This window comes from Parasteatoda tepidariorum, chromosome 5 (genome assembly GCF_043381705.1).
Source record: "Parasteatoda tepidariorum isolate YZ-2023 chromosome 5, CAS_Ptep_4.0, whole genome shotgun sequence".
Taxonomy (NCBI): domain Eukaryota; kingdom Metazoa; phylum Arthropoda; class Arachnida; order Araneae; family Theridiidae; genus Parasteatoda; species Parasteatoda tepidariorum.
In genome coordinates, this window is record NC_092208.1 from 11973957 (window position 1) to 11992087 (window position 18131).

General features: G+C 31.0%; 1 protein-coding gene across 1 annotated transcript; it reads left to right on the top strand.

Moving 5' to 3' along the window:
- The first annotated feature begins 5691 nt into the window (after positions 1-5691).
- LOC139425590 (uncharacterized) lies at positions 5692-6087 on the top strand. The gene has a single exon (XM_071180886.1). The coding sequence runs from the start codon at positions 5692-5694 to the stop codon at positions 6085-6087; it is 396 nt and encodes a 131-aa protein (XP_071036987.1).
- Positions 6088-18131: the final 12044 nt, after the last annotated feature.

Consider the following 18131-nt stretch of genomic DNA (forward strand, 5'->3'; position numbering starts at 1 on the left):
ATCTGGTACTAAGCGCTCACCAACTGTTCCTGCAATTCCCTCACATTGCGATGGGGTAGCGTGGCAGCACGAACTTAGTTTTCCAAGTAGGACCACAAATGCTCTATTGGATCAAAGTCAGGTGAATTTGGGGGCCAAGACATGACTTGAAAGTCACTGGAATGTTCCTCGAACTAATCCATGTCGATTCGACCCTTATGACATGGTGCATTATCCTGTTGGTAAACACCATCCCCCGCAGGAAAAACTGTTGCCATGAGTGGGTGAACCTGGTCTGCAACTATGTTCAAGGTGCTTACAGACGTCAGGGATTGTTCTATGAGGATTATGGGTCCTAATGTGCCCGTGAAAACATTGTTCCTGGGCGAGAAACCATGAAAACCTGGGTGAGACCATTGTTGTAGATGGAGGGTGGTCATAATGTAATGGCTCTTCAGTATATATATGTATGCATGTTTGTATAATTTTTTGGATCGCTTTAAAATTCTTCCCTTTCATGAGCTAAATTTAAAAAATAATTCTAAGATTCTTGGATCCAGAATTTGAAAAATAATTCTAAGAGTATAAGAAATACACACACCCACACACAAGCTTTTTCTTTGATGATAAAAATGTGTAGCACTATACGGCTTCATAATGACCTTTTTTTAACACTTGAATTGAAAAAATTTATACTTTTGAAAAAAAAAAACTAATAAAAGAACTGTATGCTATTGTCCTTAATCAGGAGAAGTATCAAGAAAGATACTTCTCCTGTAAACCTATTTATAGCCTATGCGAAACCGTTGCGAAATCAAAAATTCATATGCAAGTCAGTCGCTATTTTTTATACTTAAGCATCAAAAAGGGAAGCGAAGAAGAAAAAAAATATTGAAACACGGAGCTAGAGCTTGGCATAACCCCTCTCTTGAATTGCTTGAATTATTTTACTGCATATCTCTATCATTTCACTCAATAAAATCCCTTTTCCTTCCCTAGTGAGAGGTTTAGGGGAGGGAAAAGGGAATTTTCTCTTGAGATCCTCTTTGATGTTTGCGAATCGCGATCGTTTCATAAATTTTCTCTTCGTTGAAAAGACGGATTTCAATGTCTAAAGCGTAAGCGTTGACGTGAATTTAATTTCCCCTTCGGTCGTCCCCCAACTTCTCAAACATTTTCCGTAAAAAGAAAGCCAACCTGATAACGACTGCTGGAAATTTCCTGCATTTTATGATAAAGCTCTAAATATTCAAAATACTTCAAACAAGAACGGCTATCAGTGTTCTTGATTTTAATATTTATTTTGAATTTATCTATGTCTCCGGTGCGTGCATCTGGTCTGGCTAAACTTGAATTTTCAATCATTTTATGCTCTACAGGAAATGTCTAGACGTCTCTTAATGATTTTAAGAATGCTTGTTAAAAGTAGATTTCGTAATGAATTCCATGGTTGTTTTTCTATCAGACTTTATCTAACCTTACTTGTGCAAAAAATGCACATTATTGATTAAATTAATAGTTTGTAATTCCAGTAAATAAGCATTTTGATATTGCAAACTATTATGATATTGCAACATTTTGATATTTGACGAAAAAAGCAATGAGTTGCTACAGATACCGGCATTTCATACACTGATGTTTTTAAAGATGAAAAAAATATCAAGATATTGTTTTAAAAAATTTTCAAAAAGATTTAAAGATATTGTTCTTTATTCAGAAAAAAATAAAAATTTTTTTTTATGAAACTAATCGCTTTAATTTATGCTACTTGTGTTAAAAAATATTATTTAAATTATCAATTTGCAATAATTGTAAAATTAATTTTTACATTTCCTAATAAAACAGAACATGCAATATGACACTACAATATTCCCAACACGGATATTTATGAAAAAAGGCATTACTATACACTTGTCCGGTATTCCTTTCACAAATGGTTTTTCAATTGAAGTGCTTTAACCCTGCATTCTCAACACGAATGTTTTGTTTCTTAATCTGACAGCATTTACAATTACCAAATTAGTCCACAATAATGAAACATAATTAATTTATAATTAATAACATAATTGGATAATGATAAAGCAAAATTCGATTGAAAATGAATATATTCAAAAAGAAGAAAATATTCTTCTTCTATTCAGGTCATTAAGAATATTTTTTAAAAAATCCCAAGAATAAAAAATTTGTTTTGTTTTTTTCTGATTCTTTATTAAGAATCTTTAAATCATTCTAGTTCACTTTATCAAAATGGTATTTGTTACAGGATAAAGATACTGCGATTTTGTGAATAGCATATACAAAAACAATTAATTAGTTTGTAAAATAAATAATAATCTAACATAATTATTAACGAACTTTGATGCTATTCGTATTCTAACTCAGCAGCAATTTAAATAAACGCATCATTCCAAGTGCATTTAATTATATTTACGTAAAACTGTGCTTAATCTGCCTCGTCGAATGTTTGCTCGAGCAATTTTACGACTCCTAAGCAGATTTTGAAGCATTCGAGTGTCGGAAATTAACGAAGATTAACGGTTGTCGCATCGATCATAAACTAATGCGTTACTTTGCTTTTATTTGACATTTCTCATCAAACTGTAAGAGAATACTCATTCCAACTCAACGGGAAAAATTTATTCAGTTTAATTTATTTAAATTAATTTTCAATAAACGGGAAAGCGGGTGTTAAATTCAAGAAATAGGGAGGTTCAGAAATATTAAGATAGAGGTAATAAATGTGGAAGCAAGTATGTAATTATGCTGAAATTTCATTTTAGAGATGAGAGTGAGATTTTTGTGTTAAAGGAAATAAATTATTGTCAAACTATTATTTAATAGCTGTAACCATTTGCAAATTAAACTAGATTTTATTATACACATTAATTCCGTTATACATCCTTATCTATAACATATTATAACCGTCGTTGAACAGCTGACCCAATTTTTTGGGTTTACGACTACTAATGTTCAACTCCTTAGCCTTGTTATTTTGAATCCAAACCGGAAGACAAGGGAACTCCTGGATCAAGTGTTGGGAGAAATTTTGAATTCGTGGAGGGATTTTTGATGGAACTAACCCGCATTAGCGTAACATGGAGAGGTGAACCACGAGAACCTCCCGCGGTTAGCCTGACGGCAAGGGGACTGTAACCCATGATCCGTCTACTACTGATGGTATCTTTACTTCTGCACTATGTTCGGTGTTAGCTGGGTGCGGCACTCGTATCGACCAGCCATCAGTGGGATTCGAACCCATTTCACCTCATTGGAAGACGAACGCTCTATCCTCTGAGCCACCACGACTCTATCTGTAACATATTTTATTTTATTTTACAACCGTCTTTGAACAGCCTACCCAATTTTAAGGAGTTTACGACTACTAGTTTTCAACTGAGTAACCTTGTAATTTTTAACCCAATTCAGAAGACAAGGGAATTCCTGAATCGAATATTGAGAGAAATTTTTCTTCACGGAGGACTTTTTGATGCAGCTAACCCGCATTTGCGTTACATGGAGAGGAAGACCACGAGAGCCTCCCACGATTAGCCTGATGGCAAAGGGACTCTAACCCATGATCCGTCTACCACTGAGGATATTTCACGTCTGCGCTGTGGTCGGTGCAGTCCGGCTGCGGAATTCGCATCGACTGGGATTCGAACCCGGTTCGCCTCATTGGGAGGCTAACGCTCTGAGCCATCGCGGCTCATCAGTAACGTATTGATCATATCGAAGCTGTTCAAAATTTACTGTAATTTAACTTCATTTCTCAAAAAGAACAGTTTACCAAAACTTTATTCAGGGTGTACCAAAAGTATTTAAGTCAAATATCTCGAAAAATGGAATTGTTTTAAAAATCTAGAAATATTCCTGTAAAATATTAGAGAATTTCGCTTCGAATTTTTCTTTAGTTAACTGTAACGATGATCTTATTTTCTGCCGCTAAGGGGAGTCGGCAGGGCATATATCAACAATTCTAAAATGACCTTTTTTGAAGTACCTTTTCTCAGCATCTAAACAAATTGCATCAATGTTTTTCACAGAATATTTACATATTTATATTGTGATATCTGTTAATACATATCTTTGGCAGAAAATTGTTTAAAAAATAAAGAATTCAGAACTTTTCTTAAATATTTCATTAATCCTTCATAAATCAAAAAACTATTCTTGTTAACACTAAAACATTATCTCAGGATGCAGCTGATATAATCTCAAATATCCCCGAAAAATTTTTAAGCAATATTATTAGTAGTTTCTTGGAAAAGGTACAATGAAAAAGGTCGGTTTCAGAATTATTGATTTATACCCTACCACTCCACGTAAGGTGGGAATCATTCCATTATCTTTGCCAGTTCTTTTATCGTTTGAGGCGAATTATCGTGCAAAAGTCGGTTTCATCACTCTTCATGGTACTATACTGGACATCCAGAAAGAGGTTTCATGATGCCAGGCATTCTAATTTTTAACTTGATATATTAGTCGCAAGCAATTTTACAGCTATGACACATTCCTCAAACACAGCTCAAACGCCACGAGCAGTTCTTATAAGGAGTATGAATATAAAAGATGGAGATGTCGTAAATGCTTATTTTTCTCCATTTGTAATTCAATTAAGCTCTTCTCAATTTGAACTTTTAAAAAAATTATACGTTTTCAGTTCATGATTTTTAAAAAAAGTTTTGAGCAAACATCTTTCATAACTCAAAAATCTTTATGTTAGCTCTAAAACATTATCATATAACTGATGTAATCGCATATATCCCGAAAAAATTTCAAAATGGTATCGTAAGTAGTTTCTTAGAAAAGGTGCATCGAAAAAGGTAATTTTTAGCATTATTGATATATAATTTGTTGCGCATGCGTTGTGAACCGTCAATGCATCTATTTTTACATTATTGCTTTCACTGATACCAAACTCAATCCCTATCATCAAATCTTGAGAGAGAAAGGAAAGCAACTTAAGAATACAACTAGATAGTTCAATTTATTAAAGCAGATTTGTGTTTTCGGGAAAATAAATACCACAATTCGACCTACAAGCGCTTCGAATTTTGTTTCACAGATGGCGCTGTAATCGAAAAATGAAAAAGAATTGTAAATTAGAATTAAAATAATGGAGACTTATAAGAGGTATGGAGAGAAATTAAAAAGGATGAAGAAAATATCAAAAGAAATATAAAAGGAAAAAATAAAAAATAAGATATTTCCTTACTTGGAGAAAAAAAAAAGTGAAATACACTCGATAACAAAAAAATCGACGCACCAAGAAGGAGTTGTCCGATTGAAATGAAAATTGGTGGATAGGAAGACAATGTACAGAATAGTAGTAAATGATTAAAATTTCAGAACAACTGAATAATTTATTGCGGAGTTACAGTAACAAGTTCAATAAGGTGTTGACCCGCCTCTAGCCTGGATACAAGCTGCCACACGGCGTGGCATAGACCGATAAAGCTCCCAGATGGTCTCTTGTGGTATTTCCTGCCAAATTCGATCCAATTGTCGAACGAGGTCATCAACATTCCGTGCCAGATGCAATAGCCTTCCCATCATATCCCAGACATGCTCGATGGGAGAGAGATCTGGTGATCTGGCAGGCCAAGGAAGTGTGTTGCGGTACGCATAAGCAAACTGTAAAATAATTGAATTATTCTTATATGTTTATTTTTGTTTATGTAAATTAAATACCTTTTTGGAATATTGCACGCCATGTCATCTAAAATTAAATATATAGTTTTCCGACTAATAGGTCTAACTAAACGGTGCCTTCGAAAGTCACTTGGTCGCGCATTACTAGATGAGGAAACCTTAGCTACAGTATTGGTGGGAATAGAAGCCTCGCTCAACAGTAGACCTTTGATTTACGAGCATGGTGAGAATGATACAGATGAAGCTTTGACACCATCTCATTTCTTAATTGGTCGAAAGCTTACTACTGTTCCATCTGGACCTGAGATTAAAGGTGATAAACTCACTAATATTTACAGAAAACAACAAGATGTACTTGATATGTTTTGGAAAAGGTGGACTAAAGAGTATTTGCTGGAACTGCGTTCACATCATCAAGTAAAAAATGTTCGGCAATCACCACGAGTACGAGTATGAGATTTGGTTCTACTGCAAGAGGTTGTACGACCAAGACACGTGTGGCAAAAAGCTCTCGTGGTTGAATTAATTAACGGTCGAGACGGAAAAATTCGTACTTGTATCCTTCGTGTCTAAGGGAAACATATTACCCGTCCAATCCAACAGGCCATACCTTTGGAGGTTGACCAGGGTGGGGAGGATGTTGCGGTACGCATAAGCAAACTGTAAAATAATTGAATTATTCTTATATGTTTATTTTTGTTTATGTAAATTAAATACCTTTTAGGAATATTGTACGCCACGTCATCTAAAATTAAAGATATAGTTTTCATTGATATTTCTTATTCTTATTAGTTGATAATCTTTAATAAAATGTTTGAGAAGCTTGCAGACAGTTCATAGCAACACGTGCCGTATGTGGTCTGGCATTGTCCTGCTGAAAAACCAACCTAGGGCGCTTCAAAAGGAAACGGTAGCAAAACAGGTCTTAGGATGTCGTCGACGTACCGCTGTGCAGTAAGTGTACCTCTAATGACGACCAAAGGGGGCCGGCTGTCAAAGGAAATGGCACCCCAGACCATAATGCCTTGTTGATGGCCGGTGTGGCGCGCAATAGCGAATGCAGGATCCCCCCTCTGCCCCGTGCGTCTGCAAACACGTCTTCGATGATCGTCAGGACACAGTTGGAAGCGGGATTCGTCACTAAAGACTATACGTCCCCATTCGGCATCACTCCAGCCTTATCGAGCCATGCACCACTGTAATCTGGCTCGGCAGTGTGCAGGCGTGAGTGCTTCTTGGTGCGTCGATTTTTTTGTTATAGAGTGTATTTTGAAAAACCGATTTTGTAACACCAAAGGTTAAGTGTATTTTTCATTGCTTTTTTGCCCACAGTGCTCACATTCGAGGAAAAGACAAGATATTTAATTGCAGATACCATTATACCGGGAAGAATATTCAGGGATTTAGAAAAGAATTTAAAATATTTTTAAAAATATTAAACCGCTTTTAAAATCCTTTTTCCAAGTAAATGAGAATTATTAAACACGATTAAAAAAATTCTCTATTTTTGCCAAAATTTAGGAGCCTATCCAAGAAAAATCAGATTTCACAAAACTGTTGCTTTTCTTCGTATTGTCATTTCATGTCCTTTGTCAGAATTCACAAACAAGGCTCTCCCACTAAAAATGAAAAATTTTGATTTACCAGTCTTTAATAACTGTATCAAATTCACGGCAGTTATAAAAACACCATATTATTTGCTAAAAAGTGTCAGTTCATAAGATTGCAAAGCTTACAAAAATAAGGAAAAAAAGAGACGTTAAGGTCATTAGATCAGATGTTAAAACTAAGACAAACGCATTCTCGAAATGTTTGATCGTTTCTAAATTTTTGGACACCCTGTATATTTTGTGAAAACTTGCGTAGTTTTCCAGGATAAGCAAAATAATAAAACGTTCGTGAAGAATAACAAATAGTTCTTAATGACGAAAATAAAAATAATAATTCAAAATTTTTTAGTATACTTACGAAGAATAAAGTTATGTCGATATGTTTAAAAAATTTTAAATTCATCCAATTCCCAAAAATTAAAACAATATTGAAAAAAAATTTTCTGAAATATAATCAAATGTTTCAGAAAACTTTGATTGAAATATAATTCAGTTTCAAGTTGCATTCAACAAATTTAATTAGAGGTCTCCTAGGCAATTTTCTTTTTCAAATTAAGTTAAAAAAACAATTTCAAATTTTTATTTAGTTCTACTTAAAATACCTGAGAAACATTAATTTAAAAGCAAAATTTTATTTTTGTGATAATGGTTTATTTTAACTTAAAATTCCCTCTTATTTCAAAATTATAAATCAATTTTAAAAGAGAGTATGCTTAAGCCTCTCTTGTGATTGCTTTATTTTTATTTTCGTCAAAGAAAAATAATTTCTCAATTTTTTTAAACATTGAAATATAATGTTTCAAAAACGTTTTTTTAAGAAAAAAAAGTAAACAAAATTAAATTAGAAAGGTATTTAATATCTTGCATTAATTATTTTTAAAGGTAATAAAAGTCGAAATTGGAAAAAAGGCTGTTTATTTTTTTTTAATTATTTAAACTTCTTCTGGCATACATGCAATTTGAAAAAAAAATTGTGGTTCATCTTGTTTTGTAGTTTAATCTCAAGAAATATTAAGGCTTTCGATAAAATTAAATCACTCATGTTTTGGTAAGAATCTTTTGCAAATTTGAGTTAAACGTGACATTTTAAGTAAAGAAAGTAATATATCTTTGTTATAGTAAATAGATTTATTCTTTTCTATCACTGTTTCTTACGGCAATATGAGATAAATTGTTATTTCTTTCAGGTGAAATTGTTATTTTTGGGATAATTAATAAAAAATAAATATTTTAGTAAAGATTTGACAAAAAAAAAACTACTAAACAACGCTGATGTTAAGTTTTATTCCTTCTGAAGTAGTTTTGGAATTTTAACAGCTTGAAATGAAGCACACAATTAATATTTTTAGCGAATTGACGATGACGATTGAATTAATGATACGAACATTTTTTTTCAACAAAATTTGCATTTGCTATATTTTTTTTCCATATATCTAAAATCGACTGCCATTACAAGTTTCAGACTAAATGTTCAAAAACATTTAGAACAAAAATTAAATTGCGTTCATAATTTAATTTTCTATTGAGCGATCGCATGAGTAGAATCAAATATCAAATAAACAAATAAACTGAAGAAACTGAAGCATAAATAAGCTATACTTGATAACGTAAAATCTTCATTTTCGTTAAAAATTATGAAGGTGAAAAAAATCGGCATGTTTTGAGCCCTCTACATCTTGTTTTAGATTCGCTGGAATTTTATTTTTTCATATGAATACCGATTCCTTAGTTACGGTCATGAGTTCACCAAAAAAAGTGGAAATCTGCTTTATTTTCTTCCTTCACACCTTGCGAGTCTTGAGAATGGGAACCTATTTTTGAGCATTCACCTTTTTATCCACTTTTATAATTTATAAAGCAAGTGAAATTTTATATTATTAAGATCAATTTATCGGTTTCTTAATAAAATTCAGTTAAAACTTAATAAAACAATCAATATTACCGCAAAAATAATTTCATATTTTACCATATTCATTTTCATCGGTTAAAAAAGATAACTACTTAATTATATCAACTCTCTAAAGCAAAATACATTTTAATCTAAGATGTCGTACAAAAACGTCATTCCTCAAAATAAACATTTCTTTACTCTATAATTATGAAAGGCAACCGCCATATGGAAAATATTTTCAAAAATTCAGTTTGAATTTCAGCTTCTTGTTATGAATTGTATAATTGTGCATTTCATTTTGTAATTCTAACACAATTTATATAAATCAAAAAATGCAGGCAATATTAATAAAATTCGTTTATCCAAATATCAAAGCAGATTTATTTCTATACTTTAATTTAATAATGATTAAATACTTCAGACTCGTAAGGAAATAAAATATTTGTAATTTAAAGATTTAATTTTAAATGAAAAAAATATTTTTTTTACATAATGCATTTTTAAAACAATTTCCTATTCAAATTTTATTACCGAGTCACTATTTTGGCAATTTCTTTTTAATTTCATTGTTTTTATTATATAGTTTAAAGTAACATAAATTTGATTGCCTAACGATTGAAAATTCCCTAATCATTATTAAATTGAATAAAAGGAAAAAAATTGTGAATAGTTCAGTAAGATTTTTTTGATAATATTTCGAATAAAATTTTTGTAATGCATCTTAATTTAATTTTAAATTTTAAAAAAAATTACGTTTAATTTCAAATAAAAAAATATAATTTTTTTTTTACATGAAGCATTTCAAAGACAATTTATCATTTAAATTACATTGGACATTTTATTAAAAATTTATTTTTGTAAATTTTTTTTTATTTCTAATTATACAGTTTAAAGTTACATAAGGCATTTGACTACTTTACGATTTAAAATTCCCTAATCTTTATTAAATTGAATAAGCGAAACATTTATGAATACTTCAATAAGATCTTATGATACTATATCGAATTCACAAAACTATTTTCTAACTAGTCGGGGAGAGTGGGGTCAATTGTAACAGGGTACGATTGTAACAGAGCAAACATTTCGAGTGTCGGGTTCTAGATTTGGTTCCTAGGTGGCGCACAAGGTGTATTTAATAAATCTACATGTACACCCCTGCTGGCAACTATCTTTATGTACTTTTGAAAGAGATATATCACAAAAGATATTTTCATGCTATGTAAGTACTTTTTTTGGTATTAGAATATTATATTGTAACAAAGTAATTTTGTTTAANTAGTACTATTTTAAAAAAATAATTTTTTTCATAAAAAAAATTCTCGGCAGTGATAGTCTTGATTAGAGGAAGATTGGATTCCTTAAGAGCAGTACTAAGTGTTTGCCAAACTGCTCAAAGTCTAACATTCATAATTAATTTTCTCTATTTGACTTGGGTTTAAGTACTGAGAGGGTTTGTGTGAGTAGAAACTTCAGATAATGAAACTTAACTTCTAAACTCTATTTTGTCACGGATTGAAGTTTGCAGAAGCTTTGCGGTATTGACCATTGAATTAAATATTTGTTGAATTTTCGTGCCCAGTTGATTAGTTTTGTATAATTTTTTGAAAGAAAAATTCGTCTTTTGAGTGAGAGTTGACTCTTTATTTAAAAGTTTGGAATTTATTCTTAGATTTTAAAAAGAAATATTGATATTAAATTCTTAATTTTTTTATGCATTGAAAAATAGTTAATCTTAAAATATGAAGCCTGACCTAAGACTGTTCGAAAAAATTTAAATTTTCAGTCATTTTGTTCGCCATTTTATCCATGAATATTTTTTTTAAATTTTGTCAATGATCTACGCTTTGTTTCTTGGATTTTGTCTCAAAGGTGGATAATTTTTATTTCACTTTATTTTTTAAGCAAAATGTTCGAGCTCATTGCATGGTCTTAAAATTAATTCATATATGTTATTATGAATGACTGAAATTGGTTGTTGTTAACTTCCACCGTATGTTGACAATCATATACTCGTTTTGGTAAATGTCCGAAATATATACTAGGTCCAGTTAAGTGCCAATCGGTACCAATTTGCCGTAATGCCATGTCCGGTATTGCATGTATTTTAAGGTCAAGTGCCACTGCCCAGTTTGCCTTTAACTGGTACTTCGAACACTGATATTTCTACTAATCTATCCTCAGCAGATGTTAAAAAATCGAAAAAATATAATAATGTCCACACATAAATTAATATCAAATCGGATATAACAAGCATTTCGGACATTCACGAAAGCCACTATGTAATTGTTGACATTCACCGGTGAAAGTCGACATTATCTTGATTTTGATCATTCAGGGTTACATAGATAAAATAGTGATAGTATATTTTGATATTACAGAGTTAACACTGTTTACTATTACTATAGCTATGTACCATAGATAGATTTTTAACTTATCATTAATATTGGATTATTAATATGGTAATATTTATATGGACAGAACTAGCTTGTTTCCGAAAATTAATTTTAAAAATGAATTGTTTGTACAACTACTTTTAATATAACTGTCTTTTTCAAAAGACACTTAGCACAAATGGGTTCATAATCTAACATTTATTAATATTATCAAAATTAATTCCGGACGATTTATTTTTATTTCTGTATAAAGTACATTATTACGATGAATTTTAAAGTTTTGAAATTTTTTTTTTCAAATTTAGAGTTTAATTCGAATTTTAAATATTTTATTCCAAATTTTCAGTTCTTAAATCCAATTTTTTTGTGAATCTTATTCTGGCTACTGTTATGAGTCCGTGCAAACAATTAGTCTTCACAAATCACAGTTAGACTATGCAAATGAATATTTAAGTTTCAAAAATATGTTATTCGAATGTAAAGGATCATTATCATACATTTGAAGAAAGAAACACGTCAAATCACGCAATTATGGTTAGGCACCCAGCCTCGGTTTACATGTCTTAACGCATATGGTACAGGAATTTCACGTAAGTTTGATCTCAGTCAGCTTTGACCTTCCACACCACAATTAACGAGAGAACTTTCAACCATAACATATTTAATGTGCTTCTTGCTGCATATATATTTCATTTTGCAAAACTGTGTATGACAGTCAACCCAGTTTTAATTTTACAACTATCAATGTTGGACTCCGTAATTCTAAACCCAACGCAAAAGACAAAGAAACTCCTGGAACACGCTTACCTTCGTGGATGACTATTTTGATGATACTGTGGCGTAACTACCACTATAAATATTAAAAAACAATTACTAGTATATAAGACATGTTGACTTTATTCTATCTTGAGGTACCTTTTGATAGATGAAGGTTGATATAGTCGATAAATATATCTTCTTTGTACTAACTCGCATTCGAAGTTATATGGAGGTGAAAAACAAGGAAACCTCCCACGGTTAGCTCGTCAGCAAAGAGATTCTACCTCAGGATCTGTTTACCACTGGGGTTATTTTATGTCAGGATTGTGTTCGGTGCGAGCGTAGGTAGAATTCGTTTCGTTGGGATTCAAACCTGGGTCACCTCATAGGGAGGTGAGCACTCTATCCACTGAGAGTAAACAGTTTTGTTTTACCAACTTTAGGATCGAACTCACGACACCTAGCTCTTCAGTAGTGGAGTGAGTGACGTCTATCAGGCTCTGCCATCGAAATGCATTAAGAGAAAACAAGAAACAGTTTAAAATTTTCTTTACAAAACCTACAAATAATTGGAGTTTGGTTAATATTAATTTTTTTATTAATTTTATTAGGAATTGCATCCGAAGTCTATAAGAAATGGGTAACATTTACTCAAATTTACGATACATAAATCTCCTTTTAAAGGTTGAATGCATGTTATTATAATTCGTAGTTAAACTGAATTACCATTTTTAAATCAGTATACAATTCAAGTAAAATATGTGTATGTATTAATAACTTATTTCCGGTAAATACGCTTCGTATTTAAATTTCGATAGCGAATTGAGTCTTATAGTCTTAATTAGAATTTCAATAAATAGGTAAATGTTATTGTAACGCAAAACTGACTCTTTGTCACGTCAAATTAAATTAATGCATAACTTTCAGTAAACAAGTTACAATCCATTTCGAAAATTAATTCTGGTTTCTAATGCTTTTAAGAACTTATGAACCAAAATTAATGAATTACCGATAAAATGGAAAGAAGTTGCAATGCATCACTCTTTGCTTGTGAAGTTTCACTGATTCAATTGTTGTGATTGATTGTGAGATTGCGAATTCTATTTCACTTAAATGGGAAAATAATGTTTTAAAATTATTAGAACGATTTAAGTTGAAAGCGTTAATAAACATTTATTCAGGTTTCAATTACTTAATGAAAGATACATTTACATCAGTTATTTTAAACTTTACATAAAACTTATGGATTTTAATTTATAGTATTATTTTCATAATTACGAAGTTGTGAAGTAGAATATTGGTATTCTGCATTAAAATTAATTAAATAACTAATTCTATAAAAATAAGCTAAGTAAGTCGGTTTCTGGAAAACTAAAAATAAATTTGTGAAAAAAACAGAAGCAAACTTAGTTCGTAAATTTTCGTGTTAACTATAATAATAAAAAGAAGAGTTTCCTTGATCGTCTGTGTTTGCAAGTCTCTTATAACATCGAAACCGATTGCGCTAGTGTTCTGAAATTTGGGCAGTAAGTGTAAGGGATAAATTTTAGCATTTCATCCTAGCTTTCTCAGATGAGGTTTTCATTTCTTCAGTTTTCACCATTCTTATGCTAAACTATCGACGATTTTTTTTCGCTCTAATGGTCCAGCTTACAGCTTTATTTCATCGAAAAAAAATTATTTCGTTACGTGTTTTGTTAATAGTCACACTTTTGAAACGCAATTATATGAAAAGGAATAATTGCCGGGGATTTCCTCTCCGGATAAGTACCGGAAGGGATGAGTGCTGGTAAGGATAAGTGCCGGTAAGAATAAGTACCGGTAAGGATATAAGTTCCGGGATATCTCTCTGCCTTCATGAAAATAATCATGCTGTTTTTCAACAAAAATAATCTTTAACAATGGTCTTCAGAAAACTGCGAAAATGTAGCACATTATTATTTTTCCCCAATCGTTTTTATTATAACATCAACGTCAGACAAAGCATTTAATGAAAAAAAAATTTCACAGTTTAAATATCAAATATTGAATAAATTATGTAATAAAAATCTGATGGAATGTAATGAGAGAAAGGCCAATCAGGCGACTGAGTGGTTATTATGCCAGACTGCAGCTGCGAGCTCGAATCCCGCTCAAGGCATGGATGTTTCTCTGCGTGTTGCCATCTGTTGTGTGATATGTTAATGTAGTTCAAACTCGGAACGGGTATCTGTGGCAATGTAGCGCGGGTGACTTTGGTTCACAGGTGCCCACCAGGTAACGATAAATGAGCAACACTTCCGGTATCTTCTAAGGAAAAAAAACGAAAGTTCAGTGCCTGTCGTTATTAGAAGAAAAATGATGAGAGAGAGAACTGTTACGAAGAATTAGCTGGTATTTCCTGGTTGTCTCATTTTAATATTTTGATGACCCCCTCAGAATTACAACGATTGAGCAATCGTGACACGTTCTTCTGAGTAGGAGTTGGATATCTATTGGATGTATAGTTTGATCATCAGCAAAAGGATATCTTACTTTTATCTCTTTTTTTTCTCCTCCTTCCAAATCTCACTTTTTTCCTTTCTTCGTCTATCTCAGAAGTTGCCGAAAAAGAAGTGATCAGATATTCTCGAAGGAGGGAAGAAAATATAAAAAAGAAGAAATACGGTGGTCACTTTTGACCGCAGAAGGTGGGAGAGCTATTTCTCAAGATTAAGTAAGGAAATCCTGTCTTCTTACAAGTTGTCTTTGTGGATGAAACAAAACGGCCATAGCATCACCAAAGAGGTAGAAAAACAAGAGAAAAAAATAAAAACTAAACATAGCTTTTCTAATAAACCATATATTTTTCTGTTTTTTCTACAGAGTTTTCAATGAAATCTGCAGTTTCTTATGAAACTAAAAGGTATTATAAGAAAGTGATAAAAATATTCAAAAATTAATTTCATAGTGATAATTGAAAAATTGGATCCTACATAAATCAGGTATATTCATAAATATTAATTTTGTAATATAAAATTAAAAAAATGGGTTTTGAGGTAAAATTGTTATAATATTTTTTGAAAGACAAACTTTAAATAAAATATTTTTGTACTAGGATAATTTTTAATGACGATATAATGATTAAAAGCTCTAAATTTAAGACAGCCTCTTGCAGATTAAGGTACCTACTTACATTTGGAGACAAACATTTTTAAATTTCAGTAAACTTTTTTTTTAATTTATGTGTCTATCTAAATTGAAATATAAATAAAAGATTTATGTATGATATAAATAGTTACCTAAAATATGATATAAGGTAAAAGAAAATACGAAAAAAAATTAGGTAAATCTAGTCAAAAATTCACTTTTTTTCAAAAACACGTAACTATGTTAAAAATTATTATTGTTCTACTTTTCTTGCTTTATTCATAAATCCTTAGTTAATAAACTACGCATTATATATATATTAGAGTGAGGAGCACTAAAAATATCGGAATTAAAATAAAACATATCAAGCAAAAAACACAAGAAATACAAAATATAATAAACATTTGCAAAAAAATGCAGAATAAAGCTCAAAGTGTAACATATTAAGCAAGTAGCAAAATCAAACTCCGTTTTACTTGCATGTTGCAAAAACGATTTAAGAACATTTTAGTAACTAGTTTGCCTGACTACAAAATATGAAATTAAAGCGTAGATAGATGATAGTGGGATATATTTTATGAAGCGTTTTTACAGAAGAACAGAGCCGCATTTTGTCTGTTACCCTGGATTGCCCGAACTGAATATGTGCAAGATAATTATATTGTACTGGATAATTCAAAAATTATAATGAATAAAAAGTTGAAAAAAACAACCATAACATCTTATTTTTGATGGACTTTTTTTAGAAATTATTATTATTTATTGAAAAAAATCCTTTATTAAATACTTGAAGAATTTTAGCTACGGATTTACCCGAATTGGATTTGCACAAAATAAAAATGTTATTTTAGTTAGTAAATTATTTTTGTGTGAAAATAAATTCATTCACAATTTCACAACACGCAATTAATTCAATGATTTTATATACAATTGAATCACATTAGTTGGATATCCATTGCTTCCCTATTTCTTTTTTTTGGATAAATAAACATTGCTTAAAGTTCTTTTAATTCTATCTATAGTATTTAAGTTAATGATTTTAGAAAAATTAGAATTTAATCTAAATAGTTTATTTATGTTAAATTTGAAATCATTCCTTATATCGTATAGGCCAAAAATGCAGCCATTTACTTCTTTTTGTCACTTGAATCCAAAATATTGAAATTAATATTATCATCATGATTACTAAGCAAGATTAAGTAAATATTATAATTATATAATTTGTATTATTATCAAATTTTCAAAAATGTATAATTTTGAAAATTAAGGATTATTTACTATAGATAATGTGATAAATCCCTAGTGATTACTCATTGTGGATTAAAAGAATTGTAAGCTAGAAGACATTAGTGATGATGTCTTCGAATTAAATAAAAGAAAGAGTCATCTGCAGTTTCAATTGCAGCATAGTGTAAAACTAAATCCCTGAGAAAGGTTCGTTTTTCATACATTTTTCCCGAATGGGCCAACTTGAATTGTAAAACAATGCTCAAGATCAATGAGCTTTTCTTTTGTTATTATGAATAGCATTCCAATGGAAATTCCATAAAGTTAAAATTTCAAGTAGAACTTTAACACTGTTGGTTGTTTCAAAACAATTGCTTCTTGAATTAATACTTCTTCATTTTGGCAACAGTGCATTAAAATGACAAGCACCTAAAGTTGGCTTGCTTTAGAAGTATCCACATGTTGCCAGTTAGAATAAATATTTTAAATCCTGAATAATCGTATTAACTATCACTATTCTATTACACAGCTGAGTGTTTTTCCGGACGAGACAATTGCTCTCATAAAGAATAAAACTAAGGGCCTATTTTATCCAGAAATAAACTTTCACAAGAATTGAAGAAGGTTATTTTCAAAAGATCAGTTTCTTGGTTTCATTTCTAAATAAAGTCTGCACATTAACTATTCTAAAATATCAGAATGCAGTATTTTATTTTTTGGAGTGATGGAATACATTTTTTTTCTTGTTTTTGTTAGAAAAATCCAATGGTTATAAGTTTTGAAATAATATGATTTATCTCTTGTGATTTTGGGGGGGGGAAAATATCTTTAACTTGTTCTAGACCAACGAGAAAAGCTGAGCACTTCGGTAGGCCCGCACTATTTGACAGAATATATACCCACGGGCCAAAGCGATTTTTTTTCTCCATTAAACCTACTTTAGTTTAAAAATTCATATAAAGCCATTACTGCTACTAAATGTGCTAATGTTTTCAATTTGTTATTATTTGTAATCAAATGTTCCCAATTTTTAAAGAAGGAAAAAAAAAATTAACAATCGCAAAACTGACCCAAAGCCCAGACAGCACAGATTGTCACAGTGATGTCATGATAAAAACAAAAGCAGTCACAGTCATAGGTGTGACGGTATTGAATTGTCCAAAGAAAGTCCTGTTGTGACTTTGGTGTTACATTGTCTTGTGGTAGAACATATTTCATTCAACCTTCATTGAAGTCACATGTATACTTTTATGTGACTGGACATACATACTTTTATGTCTTCGCCAAACATTTGAAGAACAATTTCTCAATAATATTTACCCTTCTATTATCAACAAGCTTGCAACCGATAACTTTCGATTTCGGGATCGCATACTCTTACTGTGTGTAATACGGTAAAATGAAATTTTTTTTATTCATTACAAATTTATGTGAAGTCAACATTTCTTACTTTATTTCAATGAAAAAATATGATATCAGAACGTGTAGAACTGCAATAGTTATAGAATATTC

What these genes read in the sequence shown, in the direction of transcription:
- LOC139425590 (XM_071180886.1), top strand. Translation starts at nt 5,692, where the DNA reads ATGTCATCTAAAATTAAATATATAGTTTTCCGACTAATAGGTCTAACT.